At 33.0% G+C, this 22,132-nt stretch overlaps 2 protein-coding genes across 2 annotated transcripts; one reads left to right on the forward strand and one right to left on the reverse strand.

Annotated features, from left to right (window-relative positions):
* Positions 1-446: 446 nt before the first annotated feature.
* On the reverse strand, positions 447-3,052 carry LOC111402575 (scarecrow-like transcription factor PAT1). The gene is made up of 2 exons (XM_023030956.1): positions 1,682-3,052; positions 447-1,593 (listed from the first exon to the last, which is right to left on the reverse strand). The coding sequence occupies exons 1-2, from the start codon at positions 2,642-2,644 to the stop codon at positions 472-474; spliced, it is 2,085 nt and encodes a 694-aa protein (XP_022886724.1). The 5' UTR covers positions 2,645-3,052; the 3' UTR covers positions 447-471.
* Positions 3,053-11,699: 8,647 nt separating this feature from the next.
* On the forward strand, positions 11,700-22,132 carry LOC111402576 (probable WRKY transcription factor 75). Its single transcript, XM_023030957.1, has 2 exons — positions 11,700-12,091; positions 21,873-22,132. Exons 1-2 carry the CDS (start codon positions 11,739-11,741, stop codon positions 22,048-22,050), a joined length of 531 nt encoding a protein of 176 aa, XP_022886725.1. The 5' UTR covers positions 11,700-11,738; the 3' UTR covers positions 22,051-22,132.

The raw sequence follows: 22,132 nt of genomic DNA on the forward strand, positions 1-22,132 counted from the left end.
CAGAGTATTTTTTACTTCCTAAAAACTTTTCATATGATTTTTCAAAACACATCTAATTTTAAAGGTATTTTTGTAAGTTGCCCAATGATCAACTCTCAAAAAGCAATTTGTGGATTTTATATTAAGCCCACGTTGGCCCAAGTTCTTTAAAATTTATTCTTTTCTCAAACTTATTTGAAGTCGGGTTAAACCAAACGGAAAGTGCCCTGGCACCCATGAATAACTCTTTGGAGTCATACATTTTTTCAATAAAATAATTTTACATTTGCATCCATATATAGCTTTTTCCTTCTTTTTAACAAGAAACTTCAAAAATATCACTTTTCATAAAATATTATAGAAAAGAAAAGGTCATTATTAATTTTAATGCATCGAATTTCCATTATTATTCAATCAGATTACTTGTACAAATCAAATATTAATATAATTAATTAAGCTAAAAGAAAAAGAAACACGTACACATAATATGAATTAGCATCTCCATGCAGAAGCAGCCAGAATGGTTCTATCCTGCCAACCCAATAGCAAGCAGCCCTTGTCTTCTGTTAACCTATATCCATCGCAAAAATACAATCCCAATAATATTTTCGATTGAGTCACTGCATTTGCACTCAGTGGCATCCCTTCAAATCCCTTTCCTTCCATCAGTTTCCTCCATTTTTCCAGCCTTTCATGTCTCTTTACTCTCTCTGGTCCCTCACATGCCACAATGTTCCAAATCTCCGGTGCGAATATGTGTTGCTCCACTTTCACCCTCTGCACGGAATCTGGTGGGAAGGTTGCATCCAACGAATCGAAGATTGCTGAATAACAGTGCAATGCCTCTAGGAATCGGCCCAAGAAGTAAGGTCCATTGTGGCTTGCTTCTTGTTCAACAATGGTGACTATATTTGGTGCTTGATCCCTGATCAAGGCTATAAGATTTCCAAGAGCATGTCCAGGAACACGATGGAGCCGGTTAACTGAGTTAACTGCCAGAGCTTCACCGACTCTTCTGTTGAACATGTGTGGTTTTAGGTCTTCAAGTTGCTCAACAACGGGATGGAATTCGAATGGAACATGGAGGGATTGAGCTAGTTCGGTCAAACATCTACCAGTCTCTCTAACCGCCTCGGGGAAGGGTCCAACTCCAGTGATACGGAGAAATGGGGCACCACCGGGCCTGGCTGCTTGGGCTTGAATGAAGGCGGGCCATTGGTACCCCTGGAGAATATCGAGATCCATTACATGGACGCGGTCTTCAGCTTCAAATGCTTCAAATATTGCTTGATTTGCAGTAAAATGAGCAAATTTAATGTAGGGACAGGCTTGATAAAGAATCTGATAAATCTTGAGGATTTCTATTGAGTTGGGAGGAAAAGGATTGAAGGGTTTTGGATTGGAGGTGCTAGATTTATTTATGGGGATTGATGCAAGCCTTCCTCTTAAGGCTTCAGTGAAACAAGCTGCTACACGTTGCATGGAGTCACCGAGGGGCGAAACCACTCGATTCAGAAGGTGGAGATACCTCCTAGCTGACATATACTCCTCCTTGGATACTGCTTCAGCACAAGCAAGAAGTAGGTGCACAAGATGAAGCCCATTGTCTTGTTCCTTTACGATAATGACAAGGAAAATGTTAGTTCTTGAATTATGAGTCCATATTTTGAGGTAAATTTTTTTGGTAAACCAAGTTTTTTACCTGTTCAGGTCCCATTGAAATAGGCACTATTAAGTTGTGTAAATTTTGTAGCTGTTGCTCCTGATGCAGCAGTCGTTGTGTTCTTTGTGACGGCGGTGTTTGTTCTTGCTGCTGTTGCTGATGGTATCCTAGTTGCTCTTCTTGCTGCCTTTCCTCTTTTAATTGCTGTGATAATGGTGCAGGCTGAATCGATCCAGTCTGATAATAAATGCCATTGGTTCTAGTCACCTGTGAACTTCCATGGATGGTTGTGTCATTCGCTAATGATCCACAAAATCTAGTTGAGTTTGGCAGTGTTAAGCAGTCAAACAATTCTGGAACGCTTGTAAGCGCATCAAAACAATCAAATGAAGTTTCTCCTTCGCTAATCTTCATAGGGGAGAAATCTATGAAATCATCGACCTTCTCATGGTTATTATCATCCAATAGGCTCTCTAGTGCAGGCAGGGAAAGACTCTCTACCTGCATAAATTGGTTGTTTGGAGAGTTGAAAACCCTGTGAAGAGGGATCATTCCCTTGAATTTCTGCATACTCCCCAGAGAAGACGATATGCGAGGAGACCACCCCATAATACCCTGCCCATTCATTGCATGAATATAGTTGGAATTGATGTTGCTTGCCTGTGGTGAGTTTATGTTCCTCACTGGAGAGGAAATCATAAAATCACCTTCCAACTGATCAGAGAAAATAGACTCCCACATTGGATAATCAGGGGATTGAATTTCAACATCCCAATCCACTTCAAATGGGAGAGCTGGAATACTTGGAGTCAAGCTGGTTAAGCTCGTTCCGGGGGTCAAACTAGTTAGGCTTGTGGCTATTAAGCTATTGGGAGTTTCAAAGTCAGATAATGAAGAATTCTTCTTTAACTCAGAAACGGACTCATTTGGTGATAAGGGTTCTTGCTTGGTGCAAGAATGGTCACTCTTTAGACTCCCAACTGTTACTTTCAAGTTTCCCATCTCAGTTTTATGCTACCACTTCCAGTCTCAATATTGAAACTCCCAAGCAGCCACAAATTGTGTTACAGCATAATAAAAGGTTTTTGAAGATGGAAAGAAGTCATATTGTTTGGTAACAAGGACAATTAATAAAGCTGAGAATTGTGGTTCCATCTCTTTTTAAGGCTAAAGATTTTTGACCACTTTGTGCATAATGTTCAACGAAGAGAGAGAAAAAGGGGGATGTGGGGACAAATTCCATCTCTAATTTTCTCATGATTGGAGGTTAGTGAATTGAGCACCTCATCTTCAAAGATGGGTTTGTAGATTAATTATTTTGTCATATTCAATACCTGTTTTAACTGTATCTATGCATTCTTACCATTCCTGAACTGTACGACAGTTGTTGAGATGGGTCCACTTCCCTTGGGCCGGCCTTGGGGAAACAACATTGGTGGACTAATATGGAATATCAATCATATATTTCATGAAGTTACACTTTTATCAACTTTTCATTTATATATTTTATCAATTTTTCAACATATATTTAATCATTTTTTTTTATCGAAATTTGCCAAAAATTCAAATAGGGGCTAAAATTTATTAAAATAATAAAAAGAATGATGATGTTTACTATGATTTTTTTTTTTCCAGGTTAAAGACGAATGGGAAATGGTCTGAAATGGCGTCGGGTGCACCGCCTAAGCTTTGGATTTGTCAAAGGACCGAAGCTGTTGTCCTCCTCCTCTGTTGTAACCCAAAAAAATGAAAGGTGAATTTGTTTATTTTGTCTCATCTCCTCCACCAGCTTTTGTTTTGATTGCTTAAGCATGTAATTATTGCAGATCCCGTGTGGTTGTACTGCCAAAAGACAAACATATGGACCATTTAGTGTGTTGTTTTTACTCTGAAATAATCTATAGAGGATAAAAAGATTTGATTTGGATAAGATGATGTGGATCTAAAAATAGTATATTCACTTTAATATAAATTATTATTTGTTTCCTCCTTAAGTTTAGGGTGATAGAAACAATGTATTTATCATTGCTGGTGTTTCATAATCAATTTATGTGGTAGGGTCCTGTCGTCAACAATCATTAATAGATGTGTCAATGATTAACTTGATAATGTGTTTTCTATAGACTTAATAATAATTGCTGTGAAATTTGTAATTAGTGAACTATTTAGATGTTTTCTGTCCTTTTAAATGGCAGATAACAACTTGGATTATTCCTTCAACGAGAAACTTTTCGCAATTCGGAGATCTTACCATAACTGCTTCGATTTCTCCTTCGACAAAGCTATACTAATTTACAACACCGAATCAATTATTTCATTGTAAACCCATAATTTTGAGGTAGTAATACATAATATTGTCATCAGATTGTAAATGTACTAGTTGATGCCGATAACAAATGTTAATTAGTCAACCATGATTAGATTAATTTGATGGTGCACAAACGCAATAAAATTTTATTTGTGCAATCAATTTTTAGGGTAGATTATCAAGCACGACGTAAATTATGGATATTTAGTAGACTCATCATGTGGATAACCGGTTTATCTCGCTTCTTGCAAATTAGTCCAATTTGAATAAGCCCGTGTGAATGTGAACCATTTGTGATAGAGATTTTGTGTGCTTTTATCAAATACTAATAGTAAGCACGTGCGTTGCACATCTTGTGTATTGAATAAATGATATGTATAATGTTTTTAAAGTATTAATACTATTTTTGAAAGTAATTGATGTAATATTAATATAGCAAGCACTGTTTGTCCTTAAGCTTTGCAATTGGTAATTGCAAGTATTGATTTATTGAAAATTATTTTCTCGTCAATTTGAATGAATATTCTTCACCATTTGGTGGAGTTAAAGAGATGCACAAAATGAAAACTTATTTTTCACCATGTTGTCCACCGGTTCTTTCTGAATAAATAATATAATTTTTGAAATCATGACAAATCATTCTTATTCTACTGTAAAGATCGTTGGATGGGTCCAAATTCCTTGAGTGCATCATTGAACAATTTCTTTTCAAGATTAACTTATGTAGTGAGATACCATTTGTAACAATGTACTTAGGAACTTCTCTTGGTAAAGTTGATTTATAATTAGATTCTACACAAAAGATAAAAAAAGGATAATCAAATATGAAATGAAATTACCCAAAAAAAAAAAAAAAAAAAAAAAAAAAAAAAAAAAAAAAAAAAAAAAAAAAAAAAAAAAAAAAAAAAAAAAAAAAAAAAAAAAAAAAATCATACGTTGATGATAAAGAATAAAAATGATCAAATGATCAAATATTGAATTCAATTGACAATAAACAGGCATGTAAAAAAATTTCTAAATTCTACCACTTTCACAAACAATTAGCATACTTACATCCATAAAAATAAATTTTTATCCTTTCTACTTTATTTTGAATGACAACTTCAAATACATTATATAATTCTTACTTTAAAGTAACGAAATTCTTATATGATCTATTTAAATATAAATATGTCAAATTAAATTTAAAAAGTAAATTATGTACACTTGAATATTAATATGTAAAAATCGATGCATAATTTACATTTATTAAATATATCCAAAATCATAAAATATAAAAAAGTTATATATCATTTAATTTGTCGAAAGTAGGGACACCTTCAGTCTCTTGCTTTGGTTTGCCTAAAATTCAGGCAAACATATTTTGATTCATTTCGATTCAATTTGATTTGATTAGATTCTGTATCACTGGAGACATGTACCTCTTTTCTAAAAATTATGTGAAAGCTAATAGGAGATGATGATAAATAAATAAATATATAAAAAATAATTGGTAAATACTTAAAACCAAAAGTTAGTTTTCTAAACATGCTTTGCATACGACAAAAGAATTTATAATTTAAACACAGTTATGAAGTCAAATTTAAGATCGTTTATAGTTTAATAAAGTTAATATTTATATAAAATATAACTTTAATAAGTATCAATGATACTTATAACTTTTAGTATATCGTATAACACTATTTTAACATGATGACATTAAAATTTAAAATCTACACTTTTAGATGATAATATGACTATTGTTCTATCGTTATAATTGATAAAAATAAAAATTGAAATGCCTACAAAATTTTAAAATATCAAAATATTTAGATAAAAAATTTGTGGGATGGGACATAGACTTTAACTATTTGATTACGCAATTAAATGATTTACATAATTAATTTTTATCTACAGCTTTGTGTCAAAACCAAATATTCAGAATTAAAAAAAAAAAAAAAAAATTGGGAGGCTATGCAATCAAGAGCCTTCTTAATGATTAGTAGTCATAATTTAGTTAAAAAAAAAAATTTATATCTTTCCTATGAATTAAAGATATCAATACTAAGTGAATTTAAATTGTTAGGATTGCTAAAATCAATAAAATTAATAATTCAAAAATGATTAAATATTACATGGAATGATGGAAATGTGTACTGAATCAAACCTATAAAGGTTAAAAATTTTGAGAATATGACCAAAACTATACATCATTCCTGACCACTCGGCCTTAGCATATGTCGGCGATACCCGTGGGTGGAAGAAAGACTTGTGATTCATTCTGGTCATGAAGTGGTTTCGGCTGGGATTGTGCCCATTTACCTCAATTTTCCTTTTAGCCCATCCAGTCAAACTCGTAGGAAAATTTTGAGCCAGGATTTTAGGTCATTCTGAATAGAATTACTACTTTATGATCAAGGAAGTAAAAGAATTTTATTATTCTGTAAATAAATATTTTAAAATATTATTCTACTTTTAGGAAGCAAAGAATATATTATCCAAAAGAAACAAAAGCAAATTAAAATTTCTTATAAAAGACTAGAAGACCAATTTGCATCTTGAACGTTAGAATAAATATAAAATACTCCCAACGTTATTAGATTATACACATGAGCAGACTTTTCAGGTAGAAAAGAATATCGAATGATAGATTCAAACTTGTAGATGCCGTCGAAAATTCTTCATTTTTACCTTTGAATTTTCGTATATCATTCGACTACCAAGTTTGATTTCAAATATTATAATTGCATTTTTAATCATAAAGGACGGTAGATAATTCGTATATAAATCAATCTGGATTACCAAAGTCAGACGTTTGCCTATGCCAACCCATAATCTCTATTTTCTGTCCTTTTTTTTTTTTTTTTTGATATCCAGGTATCCACCTTACAGTGATTAAATTCTGGAGTCTACACCTTGGCCCCTCAAGCTGCAAATAGGTTAAACCGCAGGTTGTGCTCTAAACTGAGCAGTGCTCAAGAGCCCCTCAACTAATCTGTCAAAGTGTCAAACAAGTCGTTTATTCCCATCTTTGCACCTTGCCTTCGAGTAGAGATCCTGCCCTTCAGGAGAATATCTACTTTTCAAGAACCTTCCAGGAATCAAACTCACGACCTCTGATCTGCCAGCCTTGAAGCGCCCTCATCTTTGCCAATTAGGATGTGCCTTGGGAGGCCTCTATTTTCTGTCCTTGATATTATTGAAGGATGAGTGATAGATGGAGACATAGTGGTGGTTAGCTTGAAATTTGCTTGTTTTGATTCACCATAAACTAAGTATTGCACACTGTGTTAGAATTTGGGCGTGACCCGAATTTTTTAATAAAAATAATTGAGAGTTCTAGTTAAAATGCATATTAAGAAGAATTCTATTCAAATGCTTTTGGAATCTTATTCGAAGTATATTAACAAATTCCAGTTGAAATTCTATTTGGAAGTCCTATTGGAAGTTATAATTTAAGTTGGGCTAAAAAGATCAAGAAAAGAAAACTTTTGGGCAGTCTATTTCATACACAACTCTACTTTTAGGACTTGGATTGTCCCTATATATATTTGACTCTTCTTTCAGTTTCTGTATTGCTAAAATTGTATATTTTTCTCCAATGGTTGTCAAATAATAAAATTACTCGATTCTTTTGTCAGTCTCCTCTTGCTTTAATCTTGTTCTTACTTTTGTGATCAATATTTCATCTTGTACCATACTTGCCTCCCCGTTCCCAACAAGTGGTATCAAAGCTATTGATTGTGATTTTGTTTGAGGTTTTTCGTTATCAATGATAACCATGCAGTATGAAATTTTGCTTTTGGATCGCAATATAAGCTTTTTGTTGCGGTAAGTGAAGATGTGAACTATATTGGCATAGATGGGTTTAGATGATGCGTTGTTTGGATTTGACAAAATGCCCACAACTTGAACAACAGAGGAGAAACAACGAAAGGATCAGAAGACATTTTCATAGATTTATCTTTATCTTTCTAACAATATTCTTCAAAACATTTTGAAAGAGAAGAGAACAGCTACGTTATGGTTGAAGTTAGAGCAATTATGCATGACTAAAAGTTGACAAGCAAATTGTATTTGAAGCAAAGGTTGTATTATGATCGCATGGCAAAAGGCAGATATTTGGAAGATCATCTCGCTTTGTTCAAGGAGATTGTCCTTGATTTAGAGATATTAGAGGTAAAGTATGACGAAGAAGATTTAGCCTTAATCATGTTGTGTTTGATGGTTTGGGACACGATTTTGTATAGTCATGATACTCCTACCATTGAAAGTGTATATGATGCCCTGTTCTCAAGGGAGAGGATGAAGCATCTGGTTGGATTTGAGTCCAAAGTTGAAGAAGGTCTTATGGTTTATGGTGATTGGTGAAGGGGTAATTCAAGGTCGAGTTTCAACATTCAGGTTTGCTATTATTGCAAAAAATTACAGAATAAAGGTACTTCGGTTGCAAATTATAGGAAGCAATCGAACACTTCGGACGAGACTAACATAGTTGAGGACTATTTGAGTGATGAAGATATCTTGACGATTTCTGATGTGGAATCCAAACCAGACAATGAGTAAAATTTGGACTCAACTTGTACGTTTCATATGTATCCCAATCAGGATTTTTTTGAAACATATAAAACGATGACGCAAGGTGTCGTTGTCATGGATAACAATGAACTTTTTCAGGTAGCTGGTATTGGTAGAGTCAGATTGAAGTTGGTAGAAACAAATAGAATACTTGATAACGTTCGACATATTCCAGATTTGAAGGAGAATCTCATTTCGTTGAGTATTCTTGATTTGATAGGGTATATGTTCTTTGGAGCAAGTGGAGTCTTTAGGGTTTGAAAGGGCGTTCGTATTGTATTAGAGGGACGAAAGATGTCCCAATTATACATCTTATAAGGTTGAGCAGAATCAGTGAAGAAAAGTCAGCACAAGTTTAGTACGATGGTAGAAATTCAATTTAGTACTGTACCTTTGGGATTTGGCTTTGGGTCCACACTGAAAAATACTACTCAACCGAGTTTGGAGGATATGAGTAATTCCGCTTTGCCACCATTGTATGCAGTTCCACCGTATTCAACTGCTAATGATAAACCCATTGGAGATATATACGGGAATGTTGATTTGGTTGCACACGCTTTTGGGGTTTTTGAAAATGTCAAGACTAGCAAGGGACCTTCGGTGAAAGCATTACGAATTGATTTTGCTACAGGGTATGCTTCAACTCTGTTTGATAAATCTTGTATTCTTTGTAAAAATTTTGGCAACCCGGTGTTTGGGTTTGGGTATCATTTGTAGATACAATAGAAATGGAAGAATAATTTTTTGTGAGGTTGAGAAATTTGGTTCTAGTTGAAAAGTTCAATTTATTTTGTTGTAGTCGGACTTATTTTTGCAGATGAAAACTTTTTGGAGCTTCATTTATTGCACCAGATCTCGTGTCAAGTTGGAGATTGTTAAAATTTTGTTGTAACCCGAATTCTTTGATGAAGATAATTGAGTATTCTAATTAAATTGCACATTACGAAGAATTTTATTTAAAATGTTTTTGAAATTGTATTCGGAGTCTATTAGTAAATTCTAGTTGAAATTTTATTTGGAATCCCTATTGGAAGTTGGAATTTGTATTGGACTTAAAGAGATTAAGATAAGAAAATTTTTGGGACTTTCTATTTCATCCACAACTTTGATCTAGGGCTTGGATTGTCCCTATATATATTTGATTCTTCTTCCAATTTATGTATTGCTGAAATTATATTTTTATCTTCATTGGTTGTCAATTGATGAAATTACTCGATTCTTCTACCAATCTTCTCTTGCTTTTTAATCTTGTTTTTGTTTGTGTGATCAATACTTCATATTGTGTCATATTTGCCTATCCGTTTCCGACACGCTGCATAGTAATAAGTAATACATATATCATGCACTATCCTATTGGTGAAGTAGGAGAACAAAAAGGAGAGAGTATACATGTTTTCTCACAATTTTGCTACGTTGCGAAACAATTTTGATACATTCTTTGATAGAATGCATTCTATCATTCACGTGTTTAAAAATAATAATAATAATAAAAAGAATTTTTGCACCAATGAAAACCAGACAACGCTGTTTCTGTCAAAAAAGTGGACACCAAATTCTGGCAAAACAGCTTAATTCTTTTTTCCATTTGCAAAGCAAAATTGTTTGACCTTTTGACATTTCAAATTACTACTTTTGAATTATTAAGTAATTGCCTAAATAGTGAAAAGGCTGCCTAAATATATGGTCCTTTATCAACGTGCTAATAGATGTATCTGTGGTCCAAAACCCTAATCCCAGCTTCTGTTTCAACGAATATTCTTCTCGTATTTCCAAACAAGAAAATTATATTATATAATAGAATAATGCTATTTGCAATCACTCACTACAACAGTCGCTCTATGTGATATATACATGGCAGGTAGTTATTTGATACATTAATGAATAAAAAAAAATATCACATTAATGTACGAAATAATCACCTGTCATGTGTATGTCACGCAGGGTGATTGCCGCTGTGAGCGACTACAAATAGTATTACTCTATATAATAAGATGCATCCACGTTGCATCTCCCTGTTCCCAAAAAAAAAAAAAAAAAAAAAGCCTAAATATAGTAAAGTTTCCACCTCAGATTAGGCTTGCGGTATGCCATTTTTATTATAAAAAGCCACCTTTAAAAATTAAAAAAAAAATAAATAATTATTCAAATATTTTGCTCTCTTTTTGGAGATTCATATTCTCTCATGTTAATACTAGTTTAAACTAACTTGAAATGTAGTTTGGACTCAAATATTAATTCGTTTTTTAGAAAAAACACATTTCTAACCAATAAGAATGTCATAGAAAAAATATATAAGAATGGTTACATCATATTGCATATGTTATAAAATATTTATTTTCCATACATCCTTTAATATTGCTATAACATCCACAATGATGTTATATAAAGCCTATGTCTCCATAAACTTATAAGTTGCTTATAATCTCTTTAGAATGCAAAAAATAGTAAATCCCTTAAAATTTGCTGGTAATAATTGCAAATATATGATTAAAATTAAAGTTTGACTTTAACAGAAGATTATAAGCTACTAATAAATTTATTAAAACTTAGGTACCGTAATATCACGTTACTTTAAAAATATTCCAGTATTGATATTCTTGTTAAACAATGAACTTACCTCATTTAACAATTACCATTAAAGTTTCAACTTTCAAGACAAATAAGTTTCTGTCTTGCTATTGAAATATATAGGCATACACCTCAATATCATGTGTCAAACCAAAATTAACCAGTCTGAACATATGGATAGAGCAATTATTCTCGACTAATATTCTACATGTTATCATGTGAATTTTTAAAATATATTGTATTTTAGTTCATTACATGTCTTGTTTAATTCGTTTTAGCCCACATTTCGCTCTTTCTTAATTATAAACTTGTTCTTGGTGTCTACTATTGTTAATCCATTCGAGACAGATTTAATACCTATATACTGTGGTACTCTTTCTAATGGAAGTCTCTTTCTTAATGATGAAGCCGCCCTCTCTTTTTCCGTTCTCTCGTGTATCTGGACTAACAACTTTTTCTTCTAATTCTTACATTGAAACATTTGACGTTTTGTATACGGCATCTTTCTTCTCCCTCATGCCTATATACAATATAGAGACATATATTCTCATTTTACAGATCTGCTGCCCAGCCTTCTCCATCAAGCCGTCCTAGTTCTAATTTAGAACAACCTTTTTTTTTTTTTTATATATTCTCATTAATTTCTCTGATTTCCTTTTCTGTATGGAGAATCATCCAGCGTTTTCTCTTGCTTCTTCTACCACATTGGGAGCTGCTCCTTCCTCAAACATGGCTAATTCTAATGCCCTAAACGGTGTATTTTATAACAGTAATGTCCCCCATGGATTACAGAGGGAAATAAATTTCCCTCTAGCACCAGTGAAAGATCGTTCTCTTAGCAAGAGCGTTGTACCAATGGAAAATGAAGCCAAATCTGGTAAGGAAAAGTGTGCTGAGAAGAAACCCAGAAAACCTAGAATCGCTTTTCGAACAAGAAGCAAAGTAGATATACTGGATGATGGCTATCGCTGGAGAAAATACGGTCAAAAGGCTGTGAAGAACCAAAATTTTCCAAGGTATATTATATTGCTCTTCTTTCATCAGCTATCTAAGCAGTAATTTCCAGTATGATTAATACTGTAGGAAATTAGGGTAATGAAATTAGTATATTAGCTGTTTCTTTTCTCTTTGAAGTAGACAAATAGGTTCTACATATATAGGAGAGGATGGGTTGAAGCTTCTACTGGTTATTTCCTCAAAGCATTAAAATCACCATGCATGTGGGATATTTAGACAGATATCAAGATTCCAAAGTTTTACCCCAAGAGACAAAGATCTGCACACACATACATACAAACATAGAATTAAGTGGTTCTATTCTATCTAGCTACTCTCGAGTTACATAAAATTAATGAGATGATAAATCTGGTTCCTGATCAGGTTTTCATCTTCTAGTTTGTGATTCTTATTTTGATGAAAACCATTTACAAATTGCAAATTAAGTCGATCATTTTTGTTTTTTTATTTTTATTTTTTAAATTTACATATATATATATGTGTGTGTGTGTGTGATGGCTTCACCATACTGTCAAGAAAATTTTGTGATCTATACAAGTGTCATTAATTCTACGTAGAACAGATTATTTCAACAAAATTCTACTCTTTGCGGACATGGTTTAAGGTGAATAAACAACTGATATTGAGTGCATATAACAATATTGCGTGCTGCACAAGTTCATAAATATATAAATTTTGCGTATCCTTAATCCTTTAACAGGGCCTTTGGATTATAAATAATTTTAAAAAAAAGTGACCGTAGATATTAATAACGTGGACAAATTTTTATTAAGAATGGAGTTGTTCTCCCTATTCTTTATATAGCATTCGTCCAGGGCTCCACGTTGTTAAGTGTTTTAGTTGGATTACTTAGCCATTGGCGAGTTATATCAGATGATTAAGTCTTTGCTCGAGTTTGTGGACTATGGGTGGTTGGTGTGCCATTTGTAATTTGTATGGAGGTATGTGTTGGGAATCTACAGCGGAAAATTAAAATTAATTCGATTCCCACCGAGAATCCCTTTGTGTTTAGATAGAAATCGTGATAAAGATTGTATCTTTGAAGAATTCTACAAACCTTTTGCTTTTCTTTTCGTTCCAGTAATCTTGATTCGCCAACCACAGCTGTCCAATTGTCCAGCCTTCAACGGTGATCCACACAGAGAACAAGATTGCAACTATCAAAGTTTTTTCCTCTTATGCTAGCAAAAATAATTATGAGAAAAATCATATGGATTGAAAACCCTAGCCATGTATTTATATAAGCCCAAATGGACCTGGTCTGGTCCGGTCCAATATTTAATTAATCCATTTAACTAAATCCGGTCCGTGAATTAATTAATCCCCTTAATTAATTCGGGTCTATAAATAACCAACCCAAGTAATTAATTTATCCAACGATTGTTAAATTAATTAATTGATAAATTGCAATATTTCAATTCTCTTTAATGTGTGACCCATCAGGTTCCCGATCACGATACCTAACGACGTGAAATATTATTTTGATCTAATCAAAATTAATAAATTAAAACACCCTTTTAATTTATCGTCAATTCACACTCGCCGTCCCAGATTGACATCTAACAATGTGTTAAGGCAATACATGTGACGAAAAATGTCATGTGGTATGACAAAATCAAACTCGTTTGTTTACCGTGAAACTATAATCCCTTCGTCAATATGATCTGATCAATTACGAGATATGGAAGTACGTCAATCTCGATTATCGATCATATCTTTCACTCCACTATTAAGTCAATATAAGTCGAAAACTCCTTTTCGACTTATGAGTACACCTTGGCCAAGGATTTCGTTATCGACTTAATTGAATGAAACGCTTATCATAATCTCTTACTATCTAAGAGTGATGAATCCTCTATTGGTCATTCACAACCTTCATATGATTATTGACATACCCGAACGATGCCGTATTAGCAGCCCTTGGCAGAGAAACATCCAACACCGTCAAAACATGACCGTCCTCATATAAGGTACTATGACGATCTCAAGTCAAAAGGACAATTCCACTACCGAACGTTAGAGATTAACCACTGACACTCAGATAGTTATCCATGTGGAATCTCTGAGCGGGTCTCCAATGTTTTGTTCTATAACAAAACATCCACGTATTCATTTAAGTGTCACCACACTTTAACTTGTGAGATAAGCTACTTACTTCATAAGTAAGAAATGCCACACGTGATGGTCTATCCGTAATAACAATATCCGTATCTCATTATTACTTACCACCATGGATGATTTAAGATTAAATCAGATATGATTTGTATCTCACAATCACAACTCCTTGTGATTAACAAATTACAAAGGTTTGAATCTACGGACTCTATTATTTATTTAATTGTCTATTAATTAAATAATAGATCTGTCATTAAATTGCATTAATTATTTATCAAAAGTATTTATGTCCAAAGCTGATTGGACCTAGGGCATAATACTTAAAAACTCCCACTTGTACTGGATCCAATCACTTATGTATCATAAGTCTACATGATGATCATGTTTATGCTACAACAACTCTTTGTCAGTGGATCTGCAATATTGTTAAATGTGGGAATTTGTTCTTCTCTTTACGTCATTTCTATGTATTATCTCTCTGATGAGATTATACTGCCTTAATACATGTTTGGATCATTGATGAGGCCTTAGTTCCTTCGCTTTCGCAATGACTCTATTATTATCACAATACAATGGCACGTGATCAACAATATCAGGAACTACTCCAAGTTCATTTATGAACATCATGATCCAGATTGCAACTCTTTGCTACTTCTAAAGTAATTATGTATTAGGTTTCTACTATTGAATCAATGGTTGCTTCACGTTTGGAACCTTTCCAACATACCGCTTAAGAGTAAACCAGTTTCTCCATATGAAATCTTCTCAAGATTTCATATATATAAATTGGGATTAGTTAAGCAATCTTCTAAATTTACCTCTATAGATCAAGTTGCTTTTCTCATATCGTTCATGAATAAATCCTTTAACAATCATTATTTTAACGATTGAAATATAGGGATGTCATTTTCTATAATATTAGAAATGCGATAATACTCCCACTATCTTCTTGTAAACACACAATTCGTCTTCAAATTTGATAAAATCAAACACTTTGACCTTTTCATCAAATCTAAGATTTCAACTCCAAGAGACTTCTCTTAACCTATAGTCATGGTATGCAACTGTTGCAAGCAAAATCCGAATGGACTTCAGCAAGGCTACAGGAGAAAGGTTTCACCAAGGTCAACACTTAACCTTTGCTTCTAACCTTGCTTTGTATATATGGATATTCCCATCCATATTGATTTTTTCCCTGTAAACTATTTACAAAAATTTATGGGTTTTATTTCATCAGGAGGCTTGACCAAGGTCCAAACGTTGTTCACATACGTCGAGTTCATCTCGAGTTTCATGGCCTCTTGTTGTCTCTTTTAAGTCAACACTTGACTTCATTTTGTTACAACTAGTAGGTTTATTATCCTGGATCAGTAATACCTGATTAGTAATCATGGATTCGCACCTTCTTGAAGGTCTAATGATCCTACTAGATTCACATAGAGCTGATATGTCCTCAGAAGTCTTTACTTCCTGATCAAGAGTATGTCCCATATCAGATATGGGATCAAACTCGGATTTATCTACTTGGTTAATTATATCTGTGGACTCTTGAACTCTTTCAAGTTCTATTTTGCTCCCATTGTCCTCCTCTAGAGTAAACATTTTCTCTAAAAGGACGATATGTTGTGAGACAAAGACTTTCTTCATGATAATAGAATTTATATTCAAATGTCTGTTTTGAATATCCCCACAAATACGTATTTATCATATTTAGTGTCAAACTTATTCGATTCAAGGCGCTTCAAATAAGCATCATGGCCCCAAACTTTCATATGAGATAAGTCCCACTGCCTTTCCATAACTCGTATGAATTTCTGTTAACCAACTTAGATGTGACATGATTTAGTTTGTTGCACACTGCAATCAATGCATGACTCCAAAATAATTTTGGGAGATTTACATGGCTTGTTATTAATCACATTATATCTAATAATTAACGATTCCTCCTTTTAGATACACCACTATGCTGCAGTATAAATGGAGGAGTCCACTGCAAGAGAATATCATTCTCTCTTAGATAATCTAAATTTTATCTTTAAGATATTCTCACTCGATCCAATCTTAATGTGAGGATATCTTTACCTATTTGTTTCTCTACTTCTAGTTTGAATCCCTTGAGTTTTTCAAGAGTTTCATGTTTGAGTTTTCATCAAGTATACATGATCATTGATGAAATAAGAGAAACATTACCTGACCTCATTTGACATGAGTCCATATGCATCACTATGCATTAGACCAGTAATTATGCTGACCTTTCTTCTTTTCAAGTAAAAGAAGATTTGGTCATTGTGCCAGACATGCATAATTTGTATTTGTCAAAATCAATTAATCACAAGTATACATCTCTATGTAACTTTGGAATTGCATTTCATGACAAAGTCCACCATGCCAGATTTAGGTAATAATTAGATTATCGCACTTATGCCTTATAATTTCTATACTCATTAGAAAATCCTTAGTATTTAGAATATAAATGTTATTTTGTGATTCACCATAAATTTTAAGATCTTAATCACGATAAGCAGGAACAACAAATTGTCCTTAATATTAAAATAGTTCATGTCTAAACATGAAATTCATTTTAATATTCCAGCTATGGTGGGTACAAAGCAATATTTCTCTAATTCCATTACTAAGCCAGAAGGCAACGGCAAGAAGTATACCCCTACAGGCAATGCAGCAACCTTTGCTTATTTTCAACGTGTAGGTTAACTTCTCCCTCTTACGGTGGTCTATCTCTATTTAGTTTCTCCATATTTGTATAAATATGAGATCCACATCTGGTATCTAATACCTGAGAAGCTAATGAAATAGTCATAAGCCTTGCAATATTTCTTCCAATGACCTTTCATTCTATAACAAAGACAAGGTTCATTAGATTTGATATTGTCCTTTGCTCAGACTGTTTTAACATATTGAATGCTTTCTCAAAGCCCCTTTAGATTTTCTCTTAACACTCTTAGAGGAATCAATGGTTTGACCACTACCAATTTTGATAAAGGGCTTAACAGTTCCAAGCATGTTAAGCAACTTAAAGAGTATGTATTCGAGCTTATTCATATCATAATTCATAATTAGTATGAATAACTCTATGACAGAGATTGCAGAACCAAGTCACTACTTAGTTCATGGTTCATGATTGAACTCAATTGAGATATCTCTCAACGTCAGTCATCTTTAGTGTCTAAGCATCGATTGAAGATTACTCTGTCATTTTGCACCGGTATAGTTGTTTGGAAGTCTCATATCCTTCCACACATGATTATTATCATACAACTCTTTGTAATGAAGAATTATGTATTAACATCTATACTCTCAAGTTGTTTTTGTAACTCAGGTGACATAGTTGCAAGCATCACATGCGTGCAATACTATCTCATCACTGTGCTTATTATAGTAGCCACATTTTCCTTAGTTGAGTCATCATCAAGTGTCTCTGAAAAATGGCTATTTAAGGACAACCAACTTTCTCATGCTTGAGAACAATTCTCAAATTGCAGTGTCAATCAAGAAGATTCAATTTAGTTGTTGGCATCCAGTATGCCATTCAAAGCATATGGTTACTCAGGATTCATTATAAATGTAAATGACGAAAAAGGAAAAGAATAATATATAAAATGTATCAATTAATTTAACATGGACTTTTATTAAATTAATTATACTCCCACTGTTTAACTCAAATTTATGACTCCCTCGCATAAATTTATGGAGTCCATACTTGACTCTCAGTGGACTGGGATCCCATCTGTTATATCAAGATCTTGAGTGTAATCAACAAACCTTAATAAAATATTTGGATAGATATTATTATCAATTGCATCTCCATACAACTCCCAGATCGTTAAGCTGACAACTTTTTGTCATTACACATCTTATATGTTAGCTTAACATGCCTCTAAAATTTATCTCCTTGAGTGTACTCAACAAGAGATAAACTTTAGTTAAGTCAAACCCATCATTCTGAAATATCCAATATTTTATAGTGTCAAATATATCCCTAATAGACTAGCCTTGAATGTACTCAATAAGTTGAGACGATTTGGGACTTTGATTTTTCACTATAATGATGGAAGGCGAAAGTAAAATATGACTTAATATTTTATTGAGGGGTTTTTGCATTCAAAGGTCTCATCATAACAATAATATATATTTTATCATACATCTACCATGCAAATAAATATATATATAACATAATATAATAGTGTGGACGATTATGAACTTTTACTATCTAGTCTTCCCGAGTTATAAGGAAGACTAGTTGATCAATTCTTAGGGGGTATAGTATTAAACAGTATCAATGCACCATCTCCATTGTCTCTTCCTCTTCTTGTTTCTTCAATTAGCCCAACTGCAACTTATATCCTATACTAGTTGGTACGCAGGCCTAAATGAAATTGGACTCGCAGGCCCATAGTAACAATAACGAACTCGCAGGTCCAAAATGATAACAATAATAATAGGCTCGCAGGCTCAAAAATAATTAAGAGCTCGCAGGCTCATAAAACAATAAGAATAAAATTAACCATTGAACACAACTACATGGTCGAGTCCATAATCGTCCACTAATAATACATTCATCACATAAATGTATGCATATATAATATCTAATATTATATCCTAACACGTTTCAAATTTCTAGCAATTAATTCTCTTTTAAACAAATGGATTGGAACAATTAAATAATTAATTAATCATATTAATCAATTAACTTAATTAGCAGGCATATTTAATTAAATATCAAATTATAGTCCAACTCTAATTTCACAATTATAGGTGGGATTATTTAATTAAAATCAATTTTTAATTAAATATCAAATTAAAGTCCAACTCTAATTTCAAAATTCAAGGCGATTAAAACCAAATTTTAATCAAATAACAAAATTAGAGTCAAACTCTAATTCTAAGATTATAGGGTGAACTTATTTTAATTAAAATTAAATTTTAATTAAATAAGGTATTAGGGCGAACCTGTTTAATTAAAATCAAATTTTAATTAAAACCAAATTAGAGTCTAACTCTAATCTTAAATGAAATTTTAGGGCGGGACAATTTAGTTAAAATCAAATTTTAATTAAATATCAAATTAGAATCTAATTCTAACTTCAAGAATATCTTCGGGTGAAAAATTAATTAAAATCGAATTTTAATTAAGTCCTAAATTAGAGTCCAACTCTAATTTAAATTGAATCAATATTTTAAACTAGGATAACACTCCTAAATAAAATAAAATTCAATTGGGGTCAAAGTTTAACATTTAAGTTAAAATCCAATTTTATCGAAAATATTAAAAATGTCATCAATTTGAAATAAAATTTTAATTTTGGTCAAAATTAAATTTATAGGTCAAACCCATTAAAATCAAATTTAAAAGCATTTCAAAATATAAATTCAAAACAATTCTGAAATTGTATTTTTTTTTTTTTGGACCCAAACTTGAATTTATAATCAGGACCTCCCAAATAAAGAAATTGCAGAGAAGCCCTTTCATTTATCAATTGCAATCAGACCCCTAAAAATGGAATTGCAAGAAAAGGGTCCTCAATATCAAATATTGCAAGAACTACCCTTACTTAAATAATTTACAAACTGACCCCAAAATGGATACTGCAAACGGAGGCTTGCAATTTCACAAATTGCGTCAGAGCCCCCTGCCTCCATTTCACGCAAAACCGACTGAAACCCTAATAATTTTTATTATTATTTTTTTATTTCTCTACTTGGCGACGCCGGCCCTCTCCCTGCATCGCCCGACAGCAGCAGCGTAGAAGCAGCCGGGTGCTGCTTCCATTGTAGCAACGCCCGACGTTGTCCACACCTGGGTAGCGGCGTTGTCTGCTGCCGGCTGCCCAACGCCGGCGACAACTATTGTCGCTGGTCAGTCCATCCATTAATTTTTTTTTTAAAGCCAAAAATACTATTTTCTTTCTCAAAACCAATTTTGAATATGAAAATTATTTTTCTTAATTGCTAGAAACATGAAAAACAATAACAATCAAAGATTAATTCCTAACAAACACAAAGTAGGCTCTGATACCACTGTTGGGAATCTACTTATACATGCACAGCGAAAAATTAAAATTATTTCGATTCCTACCGAGGATCCCTTTGTGTTTAGATAAAAATCGTGATAAAGATTGTACCTTTGAAGAATTCTACAAACCTTTTGCTTTTCTTTTCGTTCCAGCAATCTTGATTCGTCACCTACAACTATCCAATTGTCCAGCCTCCAACGGTAATCCACATAGAGAACAAGATTGCAGTTACCAAAGTTTTCTCCTCTTGTGCTAGCAAGAATAATTATGAGAAAAAACATATGAATTAAAAACACTAGCCATGTATTTATATAAGTCCAAACGGGCCTGGCCTGGTCCGGTCCAATATTTAATTAATTCATTTAATTAAATGCGGTCCATGAATTAATTAATCCAATTAATTAATTCGGACATATAAATAACCAACCCAATTAATTAATTTATTCAACGATTGTTAAATTAATTAATTGACAAATTGCAATATTTCAATTCTCTTTTATGTGTGACTCGTCAGGTTTCCTATCACGATGTCAAACGACGTGAAATATTATTTTGATTTAGTCAAAATTGATAAATTAAAATACCATTTTAATTTATCGTCAATTCACACTCGCCGTCCCAGATTGACATCTAGCAATATGTCAGAGCAATACACGTAACGGAAAATATCATGTGGTATGACAAAACCAAACTCGTTCGTTTATCGTGAAACTATAATCCCTTCGTCAATATGATCCAATCAATTATGAGATATAGAAGTATGTCAATCTCAATTATCGATCTTATCTTTCACTCCACTATTAAGTCAATATAAGTCGAAAACTCATTTTCGACTTATGAGTACACATTGGCCAAGGATTTCGTTATCGACTTAATTGAATGAAACGCAGATCATAATCTCTTACTATCTAAGAGTGACGAATCCTCTAATGGTCATTCACAGCCTTCATATGATTATTGACATACCCGAACGATGCCGTATTAGCAGCCCTTGGCAGAGAAACATCCAACACCATCAAAACATGACCGTCCTCATATAAGGTACTATGACAACCTCAAGTCAAAAGGACAATTCCACTACCGTTAGAGATTAACCACTGTTACTCAGATAGTTATCCATGTGAAATCTCTCGACGGGTCTCCAATGTTTTATTCTATAACAAAACATCAACGTGTTCATTTAAGTGTCACCACACTTTAACTTGTGAGATCAACTACTTATTTCATAAGTAAGAAATACCACACGTGATGGTCTATCTATAATAACGATATCCGTATCTCGTTATTACTTATCACCATAGATGATTTAAAATTAAATCAGATGTAATTTGTATCTCACAATCACAACTCCTTGTGATTAACAAATTACGAAGATTTGAATCTACGGACTCTATTATTTATTTAATTGTCTATTAATTAAATAATAGATCTGCCATTAAATTGTATTAATTATATATCAAAAGTATTTATGTCCAAAGTTGATTGGATCTAGGGCATAATACTTACAGTATGGAGCTATGAATTAATTAGCCTTACAATGCAAACACGACGGTAACTTTAATATGAAGTATATAACTTGTATATAATCTGTTTAAATGCTGCAATTTCAGAGGAAACTGTGTATCCTTTGCAGAAGCTATTATCGATGTACTTATGAAGGGTGTAATGTTAAGAAACAAGTGCAAAGACAATCCATGGACGAAGGCGTTGTGGTGACTACTTACGAGGGAATGCACGTGCATCTAGTGGAAAAACTTAGCGACAATTTCGAACAAATTCTCAACCAGATGCAAATTTATCCAGCTTTTTGATGTCTTCAAAGTTTGATCACTGTTACTAGTGGGTGGTTAATACATGAAGGATATATATATAACTAGTCTGTAAATGAGACAA

The sequence above is a fragment of the Olea europaea genome, chromosome 10 (genome assembly GCF_002742605.1).
Source record: "Olea europaea var. sylvestris chromosome 10, O_europaea_v1, whole genome shotgun sequence".
Lineage (NCBI taxonomy): Eukaryota > Viridiplantae > Streptophyta > Magnoliopsida > Lamiales > Oleaceae > Olea > Olea europaea.